The sequence below is a fragment of the Triturus cristatus genome, chromosome 11 (genome assembly GCF_964204655.1).
Source record: "Triturus cristatus chromosome 11, aTriCri1.1, whole genome shotgun sequence".
Classification (NCBI taxonomy): Eukaryota; Metazoa; Chordata; class Amphibia; order Caudata; family Salamandridae; genus Triturus; species Triturus cristatus.
The window spans coordinates 51,436,896-51,461,320 of record NC_140594.1 but is presented as its reverse complement, the minus strand read 5'-3'; the positions used below and the strand labels follow the sequence as shown (position 1 = coordinate 51,461,320).

Sequence of the window (24,425 nt, the reverse complement as noted above, 5' to 3'; positions counted from 1 at the left end):
CGAATACAGGACCCCACAACCATAGACTGCACGATACAGGCGTGGGGGTGGATTGCGCGCAAAATGCAGGCCCCAATGATCTACTCCCCCCGGATGCCGTTGGCGTTTCACCCCCCAACTGTACGTCCTGCAGGAGGGCATCGTCCACAAATTCCAACGACGGCGGGGAATCAGTACGTGGGGAGATATCTACCCAAACGGGTCGTTTGCTACCCTCCAGCAGCTGTGCCCGGAACCCCCCCCCTGATGCTATGGAAATATTTTTGTATGCCCGCCTGCGAGAGGGGATGCGTGCCTGCACCCTGGAATACCCGCGGGAACCGCCGGTGCTCCCCCAGATGCATATACTGATGGGAGCGCAGACTGCGTCCCACTTGGTCTCCACCCTCTATAGATCATTATACGCTGAAATTGGGGCATCGCAGAGCGCTGCGCGAGCTAGATGCTCTCAGGACTTGGGACAAGAAATCTCGGACCGGGAGGGGTTCTATTGCTGTACGCAGATAGAGAAGGTGTCTGCTAGCAGCCGACTGCGCATCACGCACTTTAAATATGTGCAGAGATACTACTATACGCCTGCCCGTTTGAGGCGGTTTGGGTTGCGGGCCGATGCCAGGTGCGACAGATGTCGGGCGGACGAAGCAGACATGCTGCACTTGGCCTGGAGTTGCCCGGCCCTTCAGGAATATTGGGAGCAAGTCTTTGACGCAGTTGGGAAAATGCTGGGTTGCCCGCTACCGCAATCTCCACTGATGGGTGTCCTGGGTATACCGAGAAGCTCCCTGTCGCACACAGGAGGTTTGCCTCTATCTGTTTCCTCCTTGCCAAGTGGGGGGTGGCCTGCAGGTGGGGCAGAGGGAGGGCACCGAAATTCAAAGATTGGATAAAGACAATGATTCTTTGGCAGGATCAGCTTGCCCTGTACTCTGATCTCCTGCCGCAGGCTTCCCGGCCCCGGGATATATGGGGGCCCTTGAAGACCTACTTGCTGTTGAACCCACAGCTACCGGACGAAGCTGCCCCCCCCACTCCACATCCAGATAAGATTGGGCTTTAGCATTTTAGATGCTCCTTGTGTTGGCGCGTAGTGTTAACCTTCTTGATCACTCTCACCGTGAGGCTAGTGAGGCGGGGTATAGTTAAGTTGTTCTGTAAGGTTGTTAGAGATGCAGATCCTTTGTGCTATCAAACTGCATATTTGTATTCTCCGTGACGCGGCCGGCCCTTGTTGGGTTGTAGGCAAATCGCTGTGTACACTACCACCTTTCACTTCTCATAGCACGCTGCCGGCCACTGGTTGTAGGCATTAAGCTGTGTACTGATATTATATGCTGAATAAAGGTTTTGGAAAAAAAAAAGTACTCGACTGGCAGAGTTAAGGTTCTGGGCACAGACTCGGGGGTCTCCTAGGGTCAGGTAGGTACAGTTGTTACACACTCAGCGGCACAGGGGCAGCCGTGTGCAGAGTGAGTTAAGCCCAATGTTATCCTATGGGAGGCAGGGCGGCCTTGGTTAGTGGCTGCTGTCTAGCAGGCCACGTGGCTGTGGGAGCTGGGCTCCTGGTCACTTGCTCAGGGCAAATGGGGAAGTAGATGGGTGTAGAGGTTACACTGCCTGGTCCACTCAGGCGGCTGGGTGCAGGGTGCTTTTGAGCCTTTGGGCGCTCAATGGGTTTCAGTGGGAAAGCTCCTGGTTGAACAAAGGCTGCAAGCTCGGGGACGAAGATTCTTCAGGTGCCACCACCACTTCGAGAGGTAAGTTGGGTAGTTGGAGGAAAGGTAGGTACCCAGGAGTTGGGCACAGGGGGCCGCAGGGCGCCGGGTGCAGGGGTGCCTTTTGGTGTCGGGAAATATTACCCTCTGTTTTAAACGTGGTTGGGGGGTACCTGGTTCTGAGGCTGCAGGCGTCGTCAGGAGCGTCTAGGTGAGTCCTTGGGTGCCGGATTCGGGGTCACAGTCTTCGGGGGGACATCCTCGGGGTCTTTGTTCACTCCGGCACAGGCCAGGCTTGGCGGGTGCAGAGTGTGCAGGGTTCGCGGTTCCGGGCTGATGCCAGGGGTTAGAAGCTGGTTTTGAGCAGAGCCTCTGCTCATGGGAGTCCCAGGTGCTTAGAGCCAAAAAGTAGCCAGGTCCTCTGGGGTTTGTGAGGTTGCTGGCCACAAGAGTTGCTGGGATGTAGCAGGAGCAGGTTCGAGGGTCGACAGGCCGGTAGGGCTGGGGCCAAAGCAGTTGGTGTCTTCCTCTTCTTAGCAGCTGCACTGCAGGTCTTCTTTCTTTTTGCTCTTCTTTGTTTTTCGGAATCTGAGGAAGGAAGGTTCAGGGTGCTCCTAAATACTAAATTTAGGGGCGTTACAGGTAGGTAAAGGGCAGGGACCACTGGGTCCCTGCCCTGGGGTGGGTACACCCCCTATCCTGCCAGTCTCCTGTGGGAGGGGGGCAGTGGCCTAGTCCTGATTGGGCAGGGCTCCCCATCTTCAAGATGGTGAGAGCCCGAGGACTTGCTTCACCTCGCCTCCCCCACCTGAGGGGTAGGGTTGGCAGAGGCTGGCACACCCCCTGTCCTTCCTTGGGCTTTCCGGCCAGTCTTCCCGCCAGAGAGGGGGTTGAGAACCGGTAGGGGCCAGTTGCTGGGTACAGCAAGTGTCCTGGAGAAGCTCAGAAAGGCGGAATGTCTTTGAAGCTTCCCCTGCCCATCCTGGGGGAGGAGACTTCGCACCTCACCCAGGATGTGCATTGTTGCAGGCCCAGGAGAGCAGATGGCTCTCTACCCAGGGGTCCAGCAACCTGTCTGCTGTGTGGCAGCCTAGGCAGCCCCTCAGACAAGAGGTGGATTGTAGGTTAGGTTCAGGGGGCATTTCTAAGATGCCCTCTGTCGTGCATCTTACAGTAAATCCCACACTGGCATCAGTGTGGGTTTACTGCGCTGAGAAGTTTGATACCAAACTTCTCAGTCTTCAGTGTAGCCATCATGGTGCTGTGGAGTTCGTGATGACGACCTTCCAGCACCATATACTCTTAATGGCAGCACTGCACTTCCCAGGAATGGACCTGGGTACTGTAGGGGCACAGGGCTCATGCACCTGTGCCCACACCTCTGGCATAGGGCACACAGCTAGAGGGGTGACTGAGGTATGCCAGGGCAGTGTGTTGTGGGCATGGCACACAGGGATGTGTGCCATGTCGACTCTTTGTTTTGTTCTGCACCCAGACACTCAGCTTGCAAAGGCAGTGGGTGTGTGTCAGGGTACAGAGCCTCTAAGGGTGGCACCATAAGTGCTGCTGCCCTTAGGGGCCTTCTCTGGTCACAAGACCCTGGGCACCTAGGGTACCATTTACCAGGGGCTGACAGGTGACCAGAGATGCCAATTGGATTTTGGCTGTTAGGCAGTTTTTAGGGAAGGAACACAGGCCCTGGGCACCTGATTGGCAGGAGCCCAGGGCACCACAAGGAAAAGTGCATCAGCTATTAGGCAAAAAGGGGGGGGGGTTACTGCAACACTTTCTTACATAGACCATCAGCAAGGTGGAGCTACAGTGACCCGCTTCGGAATCAGACGGATCATAAGCTGGATGTCGTCAGCGTGCATGCAATCAAATGTGGATGTTTTACAGATCTTTCCTTATTGATGCCATAAGTATGTTAAATAAAAGCTGCTACGGTGAAGGACCAAGCGGGATACCCAATTTACCTGTTTTGGTGTCGATTCAAGAGCAGGAGTCGCAGAGACCTGATGGCTGTCTGCTAGAGCACACACTAGGCACTTCAATGCGCTGCCTGTAACAGCACTTGCTTCTAGTCTGCTAAGGACAGATGGACCATCAGCATTTTCGGAGAAGCCGCCAGATCCATGAATGTCCGTGCGCAACACCACTGTTGTCCACCTTCAGTTGAGTCTCATCCATTGACTTTGTCAGCGAATTACTGAGGTGCATTGGCAAATTCATTGGGGTGGGACCTTGGTCGCTTGATCGGTTTTTGAGTAATTGCTTTGAACACTTATCAAGAAGCTGGGTCCTTTGAAGCGCTTTTTTGTGGTGACGACGCATGGTGGCCTGCGAAGTGCGTAGTCAAACATAAACAAAAATAAACCCCCAGTAAGTGCCTTTGTGTGTGTGCGCGCGCACAACTCCCACTCCTGAACGAGAGGTGCAAATCACTCTATCGGAAGGTGTTGTAAGTGAGGATACTAACCAGCAGTGTGATGTGGAAATACTGCAATAACTTTGTAAGACTGTCCTTATATGGACAGTTCTTGCTGTCCTTGTGTAGAGCCCAGTGCTCCCTTCACAATGTCTAGACTCTTTATAACCTTTATTACAGAAATACTGCTACCCAACTTTGATTGTGGGGAGAAAATACCTTCTGTATGATTTTACAGGGTGAATGTTTGAATCTCTTGCCTCTTTACCTCAGTAAATGCACTGATTTCCATACTTTTAGGAAGATTCTGAAAACTGAACTGTTCTGAAACTGAAACACTCTGCTGTTGCTTTTTGAATAAAATTTCTGACGATCTGCATTTTATTTCCATTTCTAGAAACTGGAGGCTAAATCTCTCATCAAGCTGCACTTCGCCAAAAACCAAGAAGGTGAGTTAAGTGTCAGGCAGGTCCCTGGCACAGCTGTACAACTAGTGTCTTGTTCAGAGGGTAAGGTATTACTGATTGGTTGTGTTTTGGACCACACTGTGTGCTACATAGAGCTGGAAGTGTCACGTGTGGATAAAGTATGCATTAAAGTTCACAGAGAAGAGTATCTGGTGTATAGAGCTGCATACTGCACATTATATACATGATAAAGTACCCCCTGCCGTACGTTATAAGGATATTGCAAGCCACTGACGAGTCCCATAGCCATATAGAAGAATGAGGCCGAATGCTGAGTTCCTTTTTAAGGTTATGAAAGTCTGAGATGAATTGCAATATCTTCACAATGTACGGCAGGGGGTACTTTATCCCATATAATACATGGTCACACTATCACCTTTCTCACAAACCACTTAAAACATTGGTGCGTAGCTCTTTCATATGACAGAGCGAGCATGTTTGTAAACACAAAGAATAAAAATAAAACCTCTACTGCAAAAGTAAACACATCAAAAACCTGTTAGATATTTGTTGCAGACAAATATTAAAAACATTTCAATACAAGTCAGTTTAAAAAAAAACCCAAAAAAACGGCAGTAGCTTGGAACGTGTAGAAACATGCAGAAAGATTCTAGCTTTGCACTCTGGATAAAGTGCAAAGAATAAACCTATTCTGTCTCCTTGTCACTGTAAGCTATTGAAATGAGCAGAAGAAAGAAAAGCAAGATTCCGTTTGTTGCTTCAAACAGCTGCTTTAATTACGCTCCGTGACTTGACCTGCCTTTCACCGCTGCTGCTGGCAACAGGCATTGTGGTGTCAGAAGTCGACTGTAAAAAATTAAAATAGTGGAGTTCCGACATCTTTTCATTATACTGCTCAACTTGAGCATCACAAGTTGAGGATTATAAATAAATTAGTGACTGCTGTTCATACAGGGATTACAGAATCATATGTGATAAAGTACCTTATAAGGATATTGCAAGCCACAGAGGAGTTCTGTGATCATAGAGAGGAATACAGCTGGAAGCCAAGTGCCTATACAAGGCTGGAGCAACTCGACTAGACTTGCGAGAAGTTCTTTGCATAAAGTGTTGTGTTTTTATTTCTAAACGGTTCCACCAGTTCTTTCCTCCACTTCATTCCCCCTTTTCTTTGAATCCTGCGTTCTCTGATTCTACCTGGAACACCTTCCTAATCAATGTGGAAGGAATGCTATGGAAATAAACCAAACTGGTATACAGTCCGTGACCGTTGGCAAGCCAGCTCTGCAAGCAGGCCACTTTAAAGGCTGGAGGCTTGTTTTAATACGCCTGGTATTTTTCAGATAGACACTTGCTCTCTGATTAAGAATACCAGAAGTAGATTATTCCGAAAAGAGCGAAAGAAATATCATTCTGCTTGAATGGAGCCTTAAAACCGTAAGTATTTGTTTTATTAAATGTCTCACAATACTTGTCTTTTCTCAGACAGATACCGTAACCCCCGATGAGTCAGGTGTGTCAGGCAGCATGCCATTAGGACTCCGGAGTTCTGCACTGTGACAGGCCACGTCTGACACCAGAGCTCACCTGCAGTCTGTTGTTGTTACACGCTGCCTCTGTCACCAGTAGCGTGGCATCATGAAAGAATGCTTAGGAATCCGCAAGGCTCCTCTGGTCCCCATGATCTATAGGTTCCTACAGGTCCGAGAGGTAAAGATGGCATGGACACGATCATAGAATAAGGATGACCTGGACCGTATTGTAGAGTAGGAGTGGCAAGGTGGCAAAGACCCTTTCATAGGGTAGGCTTGGCACGGACCCTTTCATAGGGTAGGCTTGGCACGGACCCTTTCATAGGGTAGGCTTGGCACGGACCCTTTCATAGGGTAGGCTTGGCACGGACCCTATCGTAGGGTAGGAATGCACGGACCCTATCGTAGGGTAGGAATGGCACACTCCACATCGTAGGGTAAGGATCGAAGGACAGCACAGACCCTATTGTTGTGTGGGAATAGCAGGGACCCAATGGTAGGAGTGGCATGGACCCTATCGTAGGGTAGGCGTGGCATGGACCCTATCGTAGGGTGGGCGTGGCACCGGCCCTATCGTAGGGTAGGCGCGGCGCGGACCGTATCGTTGGCGTGGCACGGACCGTATCGTTGAGAAGGCGTGGCACGGACCCTAGCGTAGGGTAGTTGTAGCACGGACCCTTGCGTAGTGTGGGTGTGGCTCGGACCCTAGCGTAGTGTAGGCGTGGCATGGACCCTAGCATAGGGTAGGCATGGCATGGAACCTAGCGTAGTGTAGGCATGGCACGGACCCTGTCCTAGGATGGGAATGGCATGGGCCCTGTCCTAGGGTGGGAATGGCACAGACCCTATCCTAGGGTGAGAATGGCACGGACCCTATCGTAGAGTGGGAATGGCACGGACTTTATTGTAGGGTGGGAACGGCACGGACCCTATCCTAAAGTAAGGATGAGGAGGCAATGATGGTATGGACCCTATCATTTTGTTTTTAGGGCTGTACCTTCTGGGCTACTTGTTGAGTCTCATGGCATCGGTGCAGGCGTTAATACCAGCCATTCACGTGTCTACATATTTATTACACGTGAAAAGTTCGTATTTCTAGAGAGCACCTCAAAGGCTGTCTCTTTTTTAGGTCGAGCCTAGCGTTGCAGCGCATGCGCTGCTCGCTTTGCAAGGCATGCAGTATTCTGTAGAGCGTGGAATCTTCGTGGAAGCTCCGCCCACTCCACCCATCTTTTCTATTGGCTTAGATCCTAAATGCTACCTTCCGATTGGTTTTAGGCTTGTTAGTCCCTCCTCCTGATGGCCATGTCGTCATTTGTATCCTTCCCTCGCTACTGGCTTCTTTACTCCAACACTATTTTCTTCCCTGTGTCCCCACCCCCTCCCGCAGTCCGTGACTTCTCGGCTACCACCCTCGCCCCCCACACTTCCGTTTCTAATGCAATAGGTCTCTCGCCAGTCCTATTGCATTGCAAATGCTTGTTTTTTTCAGAACACATACCCTTTTATTGAAGGGAATGCTAGTTTAATGCAGACCAGTCGTAAAGCTTTTTAGCTTTTGACAATTGTGTCCCACAAGCTACTTGTTCTAAAAATGTCTTATAATTACCATTGGCTAACTCTTCAGTAGTCATTCATCCCCAGAACAGTGTTGAATTATAACTTGTCACCACCGAGTTCCAGGGTCGATGTGGGGGGGGGGGGGAGGCGAGTTGCTTGGAGTGGACTGTTCTAGTGTGAGATGTAGCAAAGCTGCTGGCTTTTATATTAATTTTAAGGGGGTCTGCCCTATTGGAGAGTTGGAACTTTTTCCAATGGGTCTTGACGCTCATTGGGGGGGGGGGGGAAAAAAGCCAGAAGGCTGTGGAAGAGTCAGCTGCTTGGAAGGCTTTTCCTGACTTCTAACAACGTTGCTTTTAGGACTATTTAATACTGACATTATCCCTTTTACAAATAAATGTCCATTGAATTAAAAATAAAGGGAATTTCCACAGCGCAGCTGGTCTTGTGAAAAATGACCCCTTGTGTTTAATTACAAATGTGCTGCTTTCAGTGGTTTTGCTTTCCAGGAGCGAAAGGGCCCCCAGAGATCTAGAAATTGTAATTGCAGAAGTGGATGGGCTTTCAGTTCCGCCACAGACCTGCTTCATCGCATTCAGAAATCGTATCTGCTGATCTTGTGGTACATGGACATAGGAGTAAACATGTATCAAGTAATATATTAAGCGATATTAAGCAGCCATTGTATAGACACAGCAGACGCGGGTTGATCTCTGAAATATTTCTAATACTGCCATCCCTCGTACTTTGCACATCGCCTGTTCCCAATGCAACCCACCCAAAACCTACACCTGCATTTCCAGTTTCCCTTTCGAGCTCTGGGGCAGTCATCGAAATAGAGGAAGGACTATCTTGAGTACCCTTAAGCAGACCTCCTTACCTTGGCAGATCTTTTGTGACGCTTTCATAGTGGGTGTGTCTACTCATGCCCTGTATATTCCAAAGATTTAAAGCAGATCCTGATGGCCACTACCTCAACCCGTGAAATATGGAGAGGGAAGTTAAAGGGCTGAAGCCTTCTCCACCCGTGTCCAATTTCGAGTCTACCTTTGCGCTGAGGGCCCTAGATTTGTATTCCGGGTCTATACCCTCCACAATCCTCTAAAGTCCTAAGTAGCACGCCCTCCTCTGACTTAACCCCAGGGATTCTGTGCTATCCAGCCCTTAATCTCAAATGCCTCAACCCATCATTGTTATAATTTGAACTTGTATAGCTCAACATGATACTTTGTGGAATCTTCAGACCCATCTGGATGCTCGTAGTAATCCAGTCTTTACCCCATCTGCAAGCATCATAGCTGTACTCAGTAATCCCAAAACCTACCTGTTCTCTGGTCTGCCAGAGGTCTGCCCAGTCTCAACCTCTCCAGGCACATTGCACAATCTTCAACCACAACCCTTAGGCCTGATACAATACATCCCTGTCAGTCAGTGACCCCTCAAACGATCAGACTCTGAGCTGACCACTCTAGCTGCCACTGAAAACAAGCAGTCACCATGCACACCTACACCACAGACCTGATTCAGTGAAATGACAAACTGAAGAGCCTTCAGTGTGACCCCCTCCCGCCGGCTGCCAGAGACAGCCCATGGCTACTTGATCACTGTGCCGCTTCCTGGCTGGCCCAGGCTCACCAAACGGGCCTCCAGACCAAGTAATCACATTTTCTGTTCTAAAATGAACACTGATGACACAGTACTTATCAGTGTAAACAGATAAACACTGATAAAACACATTTCCCTGAATTCAACAAAGTTACATTTCATGTAAAGATTTGAAAATGAGAGAGACGGCTTCGTTTTTAATTTGTTACTGAAGTGGCCAACTCTACGCAGCGCTGTTTTAGATGGCGGCAGTGAGAAGAATGGCCTCCGATTATTAGTCTCGTTTGGTTTTGATGCTTGGGAACAAGCTTGTTCTCAAATTTGATCTGATTCTTGATTCCGCGTTGGAGAAGTAAGATATTGTTTGATCTTTTGGCAGTGTTTTAATGCTGGGTGCAGCACAAACCTTCCTGCTCACACGTCTGCATCTGTAGCAGGACACGTGTCATGCATCCCATGCATATATTATTGAATGCACGATGGGGTGACTGGCACCATGTGCATGGAGACTGGTGACAGCCTGGCACGCTACATTCAACACACCAAAATGAGTGTATTACCAGTATTCATAGCTGCCAGGCAGCCCATCATTATGTGAAGAACACCTTAAGACAGTCTCCACTTTTAACCCAAATGCATTTTAAATGCTGGCACATGTGTTTACAATTTTGAAAGTGAAACTACAAATCTCAGAATTGGAGGCACAGTTGGTCAGAGAGTCTGGATTGGCTGAGGGTGTCGTTTAAATGTCATCTTGTGGGCAGGGGTGAACATACCTGCGTATTTCAGAATACTTAGGATATATCATATGAATAGCATCTAACTGTGCAGACAGTGTTATTTATACTCAAATATTATTTAATAAATCAGACTTGAGCCATTAATAATACATTAAGCTAGATGGTTATGGTTGTGAGGCAGTGAGCATGCGAGGGAGTGCATATATGAGTGCGAGCCTGTATTTGGGCGTGTGACAGACACCGTGCTTAATTTGAGCTGGTGTTTGCCGGTGTGTCACACCGTTACTTAATTCTCAACACCAGCACTTCTACAGTTCACCACATGATGGCACGGTTTGTCTTTTTTTAATTGAACACAGCAGAGTGTTCAACAAATATGCACTAAAAATGAATAATACTAGCATATCCAGACCATTCTTGCAGATTTGGGTGACCTGGAGTAGTGTAAATTGTAGTAGTTGTAGAAGTATGGTGATTAGTAGTTGTGTTGGTACTGGCAGCGGCTGGCTGGCGCAGGCTTCAGTGGCTCTTCGGAAATACCTTGGGCCCTGGCACTTACTTTTTTGTACGAATTAAACATGGCTGAGAGAGAACCATTGCAAACCCTCAGATGTTGTGCTGAATGTGGTCCCCCAGAAGTCATTGGCATGCACTACCTGAACTTGTCCTGCGAGATTCCTCCTCTGAATAAAATATTAATGTTCTGCATAAGTACCATAACTGGCTTGTTTTGTAAACACTGGAAATATATTTTCATTTATTTTTGGTACATGGTGGCATATACTGCTGATTTCGTAAAGTTAGGAAAAAACTTGAAAAACACTACCGAATTTAGAAAAATAAAAATGTAGCCACTCTTAAGACTAATGTCCTCTCATCCGAAGCCATCTGGACCGGTTGTCCTTTGCAGACCCTCTACCTGATGGCCTGTCCGTTTGAGCTACCCCAATCCCACCACAAACACACACATCATTCACCAGCTGTGCAGGAACAACCCCATCCTGGGGGCAAAAAAGCTAGTATCACTGGAGCCCTTTGGCTCCAGCAGACTCCTAACCCTCCTTTAAGAGTGTCTGTTATCCAAATTCACTTCCTAACATACATGTACTCCGCAACACCGTCTAATTCCCGAAAAAGGATGTCACCTTACCCACCTAGCTGAATCTTGGCCTGGAATGAATTTTACCTTTTATCATTGACAAACTTTAAACACTCATCCTGTGCTCTCAGTGCCTGTCCTGTGCTTTGAGCATCTGCTACGTATTGTAAACTCCCACCCTGTACTGTAAGCGCTTGCTTTGTGTTTTACCATCCACCTTGTACTGTAAGCGCCTGCTGTTTTACCATCCACCTTGTCCTGTAAGCGCCTGCTGTGTTTTACCATCCACCTTGTACTGTAAGCGCCTGCTGTTTTACCATCCACCCTGTACTGTAAGCGCCTGCTGTTTTACCATCCACCCTGTACTGTAAGCGCCTGCTGTGTTTTACCATCCACCTTGTACTGTAAGCGCCTGCTGTTTTACCATCCACCTTGTACTGTAAGCGCCTGCTGTTTTACCATCCACCTTGTACTGTAAGCACCTGCTGTTTTACCATCCACCCTGTACTGTAAGCGCCTGCTGTGTTTTACCATCCACCTTGTACTGTAAGCGCCTGCTGTTTTACCATCCACCTTGTACTGTAAGCGCCTGCTGTGTTTTACCACCCACCTTGTACTGTAAGCGCCTGCTGTTTTACCATCCACCTTGTACTGTAAGCACCTGCTGTTATACCATCCACCCTGTACTGTAAGCGCCTGCTGTTTTTTACCATCCACCTTGTACTGTAAGCGCCTGCTGTTTTTTACCATCCACCTTGTACTGTAAGCGCCTGCTGTTTTACCATCCACCCTGTACTGTAAGCGCCTGCTGTGTTTTACCATCCACCCTGTACTGTAAGCGCCTGCTGTGTTTTACCATCCACCCTGTACTGTAAGTGCCTGCTGTGTTTTTACCTTTGAGTTTTTACTTTGAGTACCTCTGCTCCGATTTAAAATACCCACTCTGTGCTTTACGCACCTAACGTCTGCTTTGCTCGCCTTCTGTTATATATATATATATATATATATCATAATTTTTTCCTCAAATCAATCAAACAGAACAAACAAAAATGTATCACCAATTGTGAAATATTTTTTAACAAACGTCACAATGTAAAAGGTATTTAACTATTTTTACATTTGTTTTAAAAAATACACTGACGTTTGTCTTCTATGTTCATGACCATGTGACCTCTTGTAGTAGTTGTGTATTATGGTATTTAAGTTATGATTGGTAGCGACCACGTCATGTGATCAAGGCTCTACGGAGCTGAAACGCGTAATGGCGACGGTGAAATAAAGACCTTCTAAGCACCAGTTTGGGTCCGTGTCCGTTACTTTGGAGAAAGTAAGCAGCGAATCTTCAAACGGCTACAACGTGATATATATATATATATATATATATATATATACACACAGATACATACACTTTTGTGTGAGCCTGGGCTCTGTATTTTAAGCACCTGCCTGTGTTGAGTGCTTGCCATTTATTCAAGCATCCATTCTGTGCTGCGGGCACCTGCCTTTGACCCCTTAGTATGTATTCTGTGTTGTGAGCCTCTGCTGTGTGTTTTGAGCACCTGCCTGTGAGCCCTTAGTATGTATTCAATCATCCACTATGTGCTGTGACCTCATGTGAGCCCTTAGTATGTATTCAAGCATCCATTCTGTGATGTGAGCCCTTAGTATGTATTCAAGCATCCACTCTGTGCTGTGAGCTCATGTGAGCCCTTAGTATGTATTCAAGCATCCATTCTGTGATGTGAGCCCTTAGTATGTATTCAAGCATCCACTCTGTGCTGTGAGCTCATGTGAGCCCTTAGTATGTATTCAAGCATCCATTCTGTGCGGTGAGCTCATGTGAGCCCTTAGTATGTATTTAAGGATCCATTCTGTGATGTGAGCTCATGTGAGCCCTTAGTATGTATTTAAGGATCCATTCTGCGATGTGAGCTCATGTGAGCCCTTAATATGTATTCAAGCATCCATTCTGTGCTGTGAGCTCATGTGAGCCCTTAGTATGTATTCAAGCATCCATTCTGTGATGTGAGCCCTTCGTATGTATTCAAGCATCCATTCGGTGCTGTGAGCTCATGTGAGCCCTTAGTATGTATTTAAGGATCCATTCTGTGCTGTGAGCTCATGTGAGCCCTTAATGTGTATTCAAGGCTCCATTCTGTGCTGTGAGGTCATGTGAGTCCTTAGTATGTATTCAAGGCTCCATTCTGTGCTGTGAGCTCATGTGAGCCCTTAGTATGTATTCAAGCATCCATTCTGTGCTGTGAGGTCATGTGAGCCCTTAGTATGTATTCAAGCATCCATTCTGTGCTGTGAGCTCATGTGAGCCCTTAGTATGTATTCAAGCATCCATTCTGTGCTGTGAGCCTCTGCTGTGTTTAATGCGCTTGCCATGTGCTTGCCATGTGCTCCGAGGACTCCCACCCCCTGCTCCAAACATGCAGCTTATCGTCTGAGCGGACACCTCGTATTTTGAGGGACCGCCTTGTCCCTGCTTTAAACATTCCACCTGTCCTCGAGCACCCGCCCTGTACTCTGAACACGCGCCCTGTGCTCTGAACACGCACCGTGCTCTGATCGTCTGCCCCCGAGTCTGACCGCTCGCCCGCAGCTGTAATCGCCCATTCCATACTTTAAAACCGACCATGTGCTCAAAGCACTCACCGTGTCCTTTAAGGGACCCATCCTGTTCTTTGAAGCACCCACCATGCCCTTTGAAGGGTGGCACGCCATGCCCTGTGAAGGGTGGCACGCCATGCACTTTGAAGGGGGCCCGCCATGCCCCTTGAGGCTGTCCGCCATGTCATTTGAGGGGCCTGCTGTGTGCTGTAAAACCCCACCCAGTGCTTTCATCTTGTGCACTAAGCGGCCGCCCCCGCACTGGTTGCGGGTTCAACCCCAAATCCGACTCAGGGGTGTAGTGGCTTGTGGGCGCCTGGTGCACGCAGAGCACGTCTACAGGCTCATCGGGGTCAGCCTGGCATCTGGCGTGGGTGATTAAGGGTGGGAGTGGGTGTAGTTGGAAGGGACCCCTTGACTTGCGAATGACGGGCCTGTGGACCCCTGCTGCACGCAGAGCCCGTCTACAGGCTCATCGGGGGTAGCCAGGCATCGGGCGTGGGTGACTGAGGGTGGGAGTGGGTGTAGATATAAGGGCCTGTGGACCCCTGCTGCACGCAGAGCCCGTCTACAGGCACCTCGGGACCAGCCTGGCAGCGGGTGGGTGACTGAGGGTGTAGACCTAAGGGCCTGTGGGCGCCTGGTGCACGCAGAGCACGTCTACAGGCTCATCGGGGTCAGCCTGTCATCTGGCGTGGGTGATTAAGGGTGCGAGTGTGTGTAGTTGGAAGGGACCCCTTGACTTGCGAATGACGGGCCTATGGACGTCTGGTGCACACAGAGCAAGTCTACAGGCTCACCGGGGTCAGCCTGGCAGCCGGCGTGGGTGACTGAGGGTTTAGACCTACGGGCCTGTGGACGCCTGGTGCACGCAGAGCACGTCTACAGGCTCATCGGGGTCAGCCGGGCATCTGGCGTGGGTGATTAAGGGTGGGAGTGGGTGTAGTTGGAAGGGACCCTTTGACTTGCGAATGACAGGCCTGTGGACGCCTGGTGCACGCAGAGCACGTCTACAGGCTCATCTGGGGTAGCCGGGCATCAGGCGTGGCCTGTTGAAGGTGTTAGTGGGGGGTAGATGGAAGGGGGGTCGTTGGCTTGTCACACATCAAGCAACAGACGTGTATTTTTAACAGCTGACGTGGTAGGTCAGGAGAGAGGTGGACGCCCCAAGTGTAGAAATACTGAACCATGACTGGCGCGCGGGGACCTCCTTGAACCCGCAGCAGCTGGAGTTGTAAGCGAGTTGCACTTTGCTCAGTAGGGAGAAGCGCCTGCCACAGAGGTGTGTGCAGGCCGCTGCAGTGGGTCTTTAGCTCTGACTCCGCCTTTCATCTTTTCAACCGTGCGAGATAAATACAGCTCTGTGAAGTAGGGTGATCCACTGGCACGAAGGCACATTCTGGACAGAAACAGTAAAAATGCAGGACAAAGGGTTACAAATCAGGACAAGGTCCTTTTTAGGGACACATTTGAGCATGTTGCGCGATTAAAAAAAAAATGGCTGCAGAAGTACAAGTCAAAATAGGTTCATGTTCTTTAGTTTGTTTTGCACATTGGAGTTTTGAGCAAACATTCACAAATAGCCGGACAGATTTAAAGATGAAGAAAGTAGTAAACAGATAAACGCCAAGCTGAATTTGACAGCCGACATAAGTAGCAGATTTCACAATTCAACCCCTAGTACCATGAATGATGGTGCCAGCAGCATCGCCCTCTTCCTGACCAAAGACTTGGAGTTCACAAGCAGTAGCACTGCTAGAGAGTGTGAAAAAGAGGGGGGGATGATGGTGAGAAAGGAGAGAGGGCTGTATCCTGAGAGGGAGAGACACAAGGTTGGAACAGTGAGAGTAAACAGTGAGAGAAGACTAAAGCCTGCCAGCTGACAGAAGAACAGATAGCGAAAAGACAACAGAAGAATATGGAGCAGAGTAAAGAACAAAAAACAAGCACTGTCATAGCCAATAGGTCTCGCTTTTGGGACCTTATAAGTGTTTAGCCATGCAACAGTTGATGTTGTTGCACCAAGGATATTGTGCTGCATAACTGAATACTTATAAGGTCCCAAAAGCGAGACCTATTGGCTATGCCAATGCTGGGGTGAGATATTCCATCTGATTTCGTTATAAAGCTGAAGTTGACGCAATTAAAACAGTCTGGCATGTACAAACCAGCAGAACTGCTGTGCAGACTGGTCCACAAGTGTGCAGTCTTGTACAAACACATACTCTACAGACTGGCACATACATACAGATTGCGAAACACATACAGCGCAGATGGGCAGACAGGTTAGCAGACTGACTGGGGAGAAACCGGCCCACATACGGCATATCGCAGGCCCAGGGATGCCTCTCCCACTGACAGCCTGAGGCCCGGCGCATAAGGCCGCAGTTCACATACTGTGCAGGCCCCTCATACCCCAAGGGAGCAGCTTTAACAGACATGGGGTGGACCACTGGCTCAAACTGCAGTTCAGGTATGGTACAAAACTCTAATAATGCCACGGGTCAGCCTCTCACAGGCAGCAGCAGCCACACGCCACACAGACCCTCATGTGCCACAAGCCTGTGTTATCGTTTTGAAGTTCACATATTCCAAAAGTACAGTGAAACTCTCTCTTATATGTCATCAGTGGGTAGTCACCTGGGCTTTAGCTGCTTTTGCTTTCAGTTGCCAGGTGGCAGTAGTCAGTGGCCTCCTGTACAAAAAGGTGACGTAGAATCAAAAAAATCTAAAAACGGCTATGAGCCACATCAGCTTACGGAGAAGGTCCACGGCGGGCTGGCAGCCAGACGCCAGAGACCATGGCCCTTGCTTCATAGAGCCACAGCTTTGTGAGCGACCCTTCAACAGATGAAGGGTGAATTAAGAGTAATAATACAGAAAAGTCTGGCAGTGTATGAAATGATTTACAAAATGTATTTACCCGTCTACACTACACTACAGTTCACTGAAAAATGATTCTGCCCCTTAAGATGGACCCAAGGCTAATTGGGAGTCAATAAGTCTCTCCAATCAATGCGCCTCCAGTCCAGGGGGTGGCTGCAGGGAAATATCTGGAGTGAGGCATAGGTGATCTCAGGAGGTGGCTTGCATTTGTATAGTGGTGTGTGGAAAATGGTAGCGGCAGTTGCAGTCGATAACCTTTCGAGTATTGCTCGGCGATAATCGCCTCTTATACCATTCGATAATTAACCAACAAAGAGGCAGGCGCCGGAGACTATAAGGCAGGAAACCAAGGTTTATTCTCTCTGGAGGAGAACACATCAGATCAGACAGCAAGGTATCGTCACGAGGTGCTCTAACTGCATCTCTGAGGCCTGGCCTCTTATACACAGGTTTATGACTTTATTGCAGGTTGATCATACATGGCACATTCTTGAGATCGCTTTGATACATGAAAGGACATCCTCAGAATCCCCACTTCAAGCTCGTTCCCACACATATCTACAGTGGAAGTCCCCACCCCACCCACAGCAGGAGATGGCTATCACACAGCTGGGCATTCCGCCAATCCCCGGGGGGTGAGCGCGATTGGTCGGGTCACAGGGGTTGGGGGCCTTGATCCACTGCAAACCCTTAGATGTGAGGTGCTTCCTTTACAGTAGGGGCAATAAAACTGTGTCCGTAGGGTTAGGTGATGGCCTGGGATCAGTTCGGACGATCAGGCGTGGAGGAAGGGGTTACCGAAAGGATGTATGACCATGTAAGGGATGAAAGGAGGTGTTGGCCAGGTGCAGGATGTGGGTTCATGGCAGGGTCGCGCAGAAGGAGAGGGTTCATGGCCTATGTATGAGAGAGCGGGGGTGGTCAGCGCGCGGGGGGATGTTCGCAGCGCCAGAGGGACGCGCCGGCAATGAGGTCAGGGTGCCTAATATGGCCGTCGCGCGTTTTCCCCGTGTGGCGCTTGGGGAGAGACAAGATGGCGCAGATAATGTTCAGTTACGAACTAAATTTCCACAGGTGCACACAGGTTTGTAGCGGTTTGATCACAAACATACGTCTGAACCATGGCGGTGGTTACACAGAGCATGAGCCTTAACGCTGAGAGTGGCTGCACGCGCAAGATGACGGAGTTACAACTGCACAAAAGACTCCATGCCCTTCAGTGTGGCGGGGAACCTGCGTGGGCCTGTACGCGGAGGTCTCTGGAGGCATCTATATTTGAGTCGCAGCCTACGCCCTGAAGGGGGCTGCACGCTGGCTGTCGGGTCCTGGTTATGCAATCGCCTGCAGCTGTGTGTATGCGCTCTTGACGAGGATGGCTCTCCGCACATAGCCTTGTGTTTTGCTGGGCCTGTAATTACCAGAAGTAGTTACTCTCTCGCGTAGATGCAGAGTTGCACCAAATTACTGAGAGACTCCTGTGGAGGGAATGTTACCACTTCAGCAGGATTCTTGCCTACTTAAAGGAAGCATTAACTGCTGGTGCCCGTGTGGGACCTGTTTTGTGCGTCGCCCCTTAGCTGCTGATGCCTGTGATGAGCATGTACTGAGCGTGAAATAACTTTACACTGGTGTTCCCATGACTGTTTTGTATTGTTCCCGTAATGCGCATAATCTCTGCGCAACTCAAGCGCGGAAGTTTCCTGTACTTCTAATGCAGCGCCCAAAAGCACCACTTTACAGCGCTCTGACACCTTCGTGTAATGTCCGCGCTTTATAAAAATGCACTAAATAAATAAAAAATAAATTAAAAAAAAAAAACTTTGAAACGGTTATTCGGAATTTTGTTTTTTCTTCAGGGAATCCCCTTGGTGGGCTCGCTCCTTTCACTTAAAGGGTGCAATACGAGGCAATTCTGCTGGCCTGCAGCAGACTTTGCTTTAGGTTCTCATGCCATCTGGGCAGCTCACGTAATATCCCATGCGCATCTCTCACGAGCCCAGGGGGCCCGCAGCTCCAGTCTGCAGTCTGTAGTATAACTCCACAGGCGCCCAGGCCCAGAAGTGCGGTATCAGGGTGGAGTTCACATAGTCCTGGGGTGATGCAATCCCTGGAAAAGAGCGCTTGTTGTGATGAAGTCATGCTTAGAGGGGAGGAGGAGTAAAAGGCAGACCGAAGGGGAGGGGAGAGGGCAAGGGAGGGACCGAAAACACGGAGTGAAATTCTCTCTATGAGAGAACTGTGGAATATATAGCTAATGTCGTGTGTCAACGCCAGCAACTTTGAAGAGTGTCGCAGCAAGCACCTAGCTGCGCATATGAGTGGATTGATGCAGTCCCTCAAGCCTGTACATTTTTAAAACCATACGTGTCAACATTTTGACATGATATTGGAGAACGGGAGATTCCGAAAAATAAATGGGGGACTCTATTATTCCCATTGACTAATGTTGAAGCAGATGCAATTTCAGCTGAGAGAAACCAGAAAACAAGCATGGCCACGAAAGTAATGAGGAAGGTGTCCATTCAAGCCGCGCGGGGCCGTGAAAGTGATCGTGATCAAGCGCGGCGAGCCATGCGCTTAATAAGCATGACGAGGAAAGCCATATGGCGCCTCTGCTCGTAAGCGTGCGCCTGCACACATGCATGCAAGCTGTAGGCCGGCCACGGTAGCATTTTTTGAAGCCCTTACTAAAAGTCTCGCCAGACCAGCGCATGCGCTGGGTCAGGCGAGACCTAAAGATGGTGAGGATGACCGATAACGTTGAAAAGAGAAAAAAAGGTAGAAGGGCATATAAAAGATGAGGTGGGGGAACCGAGAGAAAGCATGTGAGGGGGAGAGCGGCAAAGACAAATGGCTTGGTAGGGGAGGTGAGGGAAAAGATAGAGATAGGAGAACCGAGAGATGAAGAGGTTGAATATGGAGTGAACATAGAGATTATGTGAGGGTTCATGTTGTAACTCGCATGCCATACCTTTCAATTCCAGTGAACCATATCTTTAAAAATATGACACTACTCTTCTCTTTCCTTTTCAGGCAACACAGCACAACTTCTTCACTTATTGTTTGGCACAGGTGTCCAGAATAACATTTTGTCTTGGACCTTGTACAGTGCTCCGTGGCCTTTTGGCTAGGGTTGCGTTACTGAAACGACAATCTGAACGAAACACATAGTGATAGATTCCTTACCTTAGAATTACCCCTAGGTGTCAGACTGGATCCGGAAAGTTTTTGTCAGCAGTACCCCTGCGCGTCAGTAGGCGTCGTCGTGAGCCTCCGGGTGCATCGTTGGCGTCGTCTGCGCCCAGATGACGTGGCTGGAGCTACTTAGACGCGCCCACGCGTGGAGACGTCAGTTCTTTCTTTTTCTGCGCCAGCAAGCGCAGATCCGGGAAGAGCAAGTACCCCCAGTCATTTTTTGACTGAGTATTTTTGAGGCCTTTGTCTCAATTTCTTCCAGTCGATCGACTCCTGGTATCGTAGAGATGCCCGGCTTCAAGAACTGTGGTGACTGTCACCGCATGATGTCTGTGACGGACCCACACCGCATGTGTCTCTAATGCCTGGGACGCGACCACGACTCAGTCGTGACCCGACTGCCGGGCCATGGCGCCGAAAACATTGCGAGAGCGGTCCCGAAAGTTGCTGGAAGTCCAGCCGTCGAATCTGCGCCGCTCAAGGTCCCGGTCCCGTGGGAGGTCGAGGGACCGGACGCGGAGCCGTCACCATTGTACGTCTGGATCGAAGTCTTCGCACTCGGGGTCAGGTAAGTCGAAGCATTCCAAAAAGAAGTCGAAGTAGCGTCGTCGCTCCTCGTCGCGGCAGAGGGTGCGGGTGTTGCCACCCCCGCGGCTCCGGCGGAGCCTGCGACGTTACCGCCAGCCTACCCACCCTTTCAGGGTCCGTCGGCGATGCCTGCTCAGGTGCAAGAGTTTCTTGCTGCCATGGCCCGACTCTTTGGGCTGTCTGGCCCCGCCGGTGTGCCTACGGGCCCCGCGGGCCCGACTGGAGATCCTGCCCTTCCATCGCCGGAGGCTCAGGCCCCAGCGCCGCAGGACCTTCCGGGATCGGACCCTGGTCGACGCCGGTTGACCTCATAACACCTCCACCGACGTCGACCCCACCGGCACCACCTCTGAAGTCGGCCGTTCCTCGGGATGACTTTGTCCCCAGTTTCAGCCCTGAACAGGACATGGTGCCGGATGGGCGCCAATGGGGTCATTTTTCCCCTATGTCCGTCCTCCTTATTTTCAGCCTGTATCACAGACTTCGGAGGAAGGGGAGGACTGGGAGGGGTCTGAGGACCCTCTCACACAGCAGTGTGAGTATGATCCGGACTGGACAGAGGATTTGGGGGAGGCCAGTGGTCTTGACACCTCACCTGACCTTGGCATGCTGTCTCCTCCTACCGTGGCTACGGAGGAGGGAGCCAGTTACGCAGTGGTCGTACGCAGTGCAGCCGAGGCCCTCCACCTCGAACTCCCTACGTGGCAATCAGGACTAACCTCCTGACAGAAGTGCTTCAGCTGGCGGCAACCTCTTTGGAGCCCTTTTTGCCTTTTTAATGACGCACTTTCTGACGTCCTTTTGGGCACTAGGTCCAGGCCCAAACACGGGCTTCTGTGGACAGGAACGTGACCCCCTCTTTCTCTCCCAACACCCCACTCCCGGGTGCTTGGTTGTCCAAGCATATGCTTCCCAGAGCGCATACCCTTCCGCACCTCCGGATAGGGAATCCAAGAAGCTGGAACAGCTTGGCAAGAAGCTGTTTTCATCTGCCAGCTTAGGGCTGCGGTCGGTGAACCCTGCATGCCTCTTGGGCCATTATTCCCACTCTCTGTGGGATACGGTTGCGTAGGTGCTGCCCAACTGTCCCTGGGAGGCCCGGACAGTACTCTCCCAAGCTATAGCAGCTGGCAGAGACCCAGCAAAGTTCACAATTCGTTGTGGGCTTGATACCGATTTGCTGGGAAGGGCGATTTCCATGATGATGGCGCTTCGGCACCATGCCTGGCTGAGAACAACTGGCTTCTCAGGGGATGTCCAGAACACCTTGATGGACATGCCCTTTGATGGCATTCGCCTTTTTGGCATAAGGTGGATAGTGCGTTGGAGCGGTTTAAGGACTCTCAGGCTATGGCCAAGTCCTTGGGCCTGAAGGCCACTCGCCCTCCTCCGCCTTCCGCTCCTTTCGTGGCCACGGAAGGGGTGCCCCAACACATTTGTTCCAGAGCCACAGGCCAGCGCGGAAACATTCTCAGCGCGGCTGTGGACGTTGGAACCGTCAAGGCGGTTCTGGGGGCCAGCGAGCGGGTCAGTCCACCTCCACCCCTGCAGCATCCACTGCAAAGCCTTCCTAGTTCGACCTTTCAGGCCCATCAAACACCAGTGGGCAGCAGAATTCGCATCTCCCCCAGTGGCGCAACATCACTTGGGACAAGTGGGTGCTGAAAATTTTCTGAAGGGGCTACTCCCTCCCCTTCGAGACTTCCCCTCCAGCCATGCCACCTCAATACCACCACATGTCTGGGGACCATCTTGCGCTTCTTCAGCAGGAAGTCACGGCCCTTTTGGCCAAGGGGGCCATCGTGCGCGTTCCTGGGCCAGAAGTAGGTCATGGTGGTTGTTCACACTACTTTCTGGTCCCCAAGAAGGACCAGGGTCTGTGTTCTATCTTAGACCTTCGGAACGTCAAGCGCTTCCTCCGGAAGGAGAAGATCAAGATGCTCACACTTGCTCAGGTCTTGTCTGCCCTAGACCCGCAAGATTGGATGGTAGCGTTGGACTTACAGGACGCCTACTTTCATATTCTCGTCCTGCCGGCCCACCGGCGTTACCTGCAGTTCATGGTAAAGGAAGAGAGGCTCCACTGTCTGGACCCAAAACGTGGGCTCTCATTCTACCTGAACCGCACACAGTTCAGGGTGGATGACCAGCTCTTCGTTGCCTATGTGGGCGCCAAGAAAGGTCAGGCCGTGCACAAGCGGACCATCTTTCGGTGGGTTGTTCTGTGCATAAAGGCTTGTTACTCTTTGGCTAAAAAGGAGCCTCCGGTGGGGCTGCACGCCCATTCTACCAGGGCGACGGCAGCTACTACTTCTTTGGGACGGGGAGTTCCCTTGCATGACATCTGTCGGGCAGCTACGTGGGCCTCGTGGCACATGTTTACCAAGCATTAATGCCTGGACAGCCAAGTCCAGAGAGACGGCTTCTTTGGCCGTTCTGTTCTCCGGTACTTCCTGGTGTGATCTTTGTTCGCAGACCCACCACCGGGGTTGGTATTGCTGGGGTATCTATTCTAAGGTATGGAATCTATCACTAAGTGTTTATTTCAGATGCACAAGTTACTTACCTTCGGTAATAATATACCTGTAAGAAACATTAGAAGGGATAGATTCCTTATCGCCCCACCCATTCTCACTGTTCTGCCAACTGATTTCTAGGGTTAAGGTCATCCTTTTCAGGGCCCTAGTTTCATGGCACCAGTGGTCAGTTTATTGCATGGCTCTGCGTTCCTGGCGCGGTAAGTCGTGTACAGAACTGACGTCAGCGCGCGTAGGCGCGTCTAAGTAGCTCCAGCGATGTCATCTCGGCGCCAACGGTGCACGTGGAGCCGCATGACGACGCCTACCGACGCGCAGGGGTACTGCTGACAAAAACTTTCCGAATCCAGTCTGACGCCTGGGGGTAATTCTAAGGTAAGGAATCTATCACTACTAATGTTTCTTACAGATATATCGTTACCGAAGGTAAGTAAATTTTGCTATACGTACGTACATACGTACATACGTACATACAGGCAGAAAATCACGGAAAGAAAAGGACATTTTATGAAGAATGAGGGAGAAATCCATCCCTGGTTCCATCCTGGCGCATCTGGCTGGCAGGTCACAGTGCGGCACTAGAGGATTCTGGGATTACAGCACATTGGTCATGTTATGTAGGCACTTCTACTTCTGCTCTCGCTTTCCTTTAACTAGAAATAAAAACACTGATTACAATAAAATTAAATCCCTGCATTCATAGACGTCATAGCCGTCCCACAATCAGCTGGTGAAGTGCTTTTACCTCAGGCCCTGAGGGTTAAGAGGGCCCGGGTGTGCTTAAGAGGCCCTGAGGTTTAAGAGGACCCCGGGGTGTGCTTCAGACTCTGAGGGTTAGGATGGCCGTGGGGTGTGCTCGAGAGGCTGAGGGTTAAGAGGGCCCGGGGTGTGCCCGAGAGGCTGAGGATTGAGGGACCCAGGGTGTGGTCCAGGGGCTGAGGGTTAAGAGGACCCCAGGGTGTGGTCAAAAGGCTGGCCCACACACAGAACAGCTGGGCAGGTGGGAGGGCCAAAGACAGGCGGGTTCAGAGCGGGGCTGGCCCACACACAGAGCAGCTGGGCAGGTGGGAGGGCCAAAGACAGGCGGGTTCAGAGCGGGGCTGGCCCACACACAGAGCAGCCGGCCAGGTGTAGGGGGAGCAAAGACAGGTGGGTTCAGGGCGGGGCTGGCCCACACACAGAGCAGCCGGGCAGGTGGGCGGGCCAAAGACAGGCGGGTTCTGAGCGGGGCTAGCCCACACAGAGCAGCCGGGCAGGTGGGAGGGCCAAAGACAGGCGGGTTCAGAGCGGGGCTGGCCCACACACAGAGCAGACGGGCAGGTGTAGGGGGGCAAAGACAGGTGGGTTCAGAGCGGGGCTGGCCCACACACAGAGCAGCCGGGCAGGTTTAGGGGGGCAAAGACAGGCGGGTTCAGAGCGGGGCTGGCCCACACACACAGCAGGTGGGGGCAGGGCCAAAGACAGGCGTGTTCGGAGCGGGGCTGGCCCACACACAGAGC

General features: G+C 50.6%; 1 protein-coding gene across 3 annotated transcripts in view; it reads left to right on the top strand.

Moving 5' to 3' along the window:
• PPIL2 (peptidylprolyl isomerase like 2) overlaps window positions 1-24,425 on the top strand; it is a 332,508-nt gene that overhangs the window by 58,167 nt on the left and 249,916 nt on the right. For all 3 annotated transcript variants that reach the window (XM_085636442.1, XM_085636443.1, XM_085636445.1), the window contains one exon: window positions 4,538-4,589. In XM_085636442.1, the coding sequence (XP_085492568.1) occupies window positions 4,538-4,589 (52 nt within the window). The remainder of the gene's footprint in view (window positions 1-4,537; window positions 4,590-24,425) is intronic.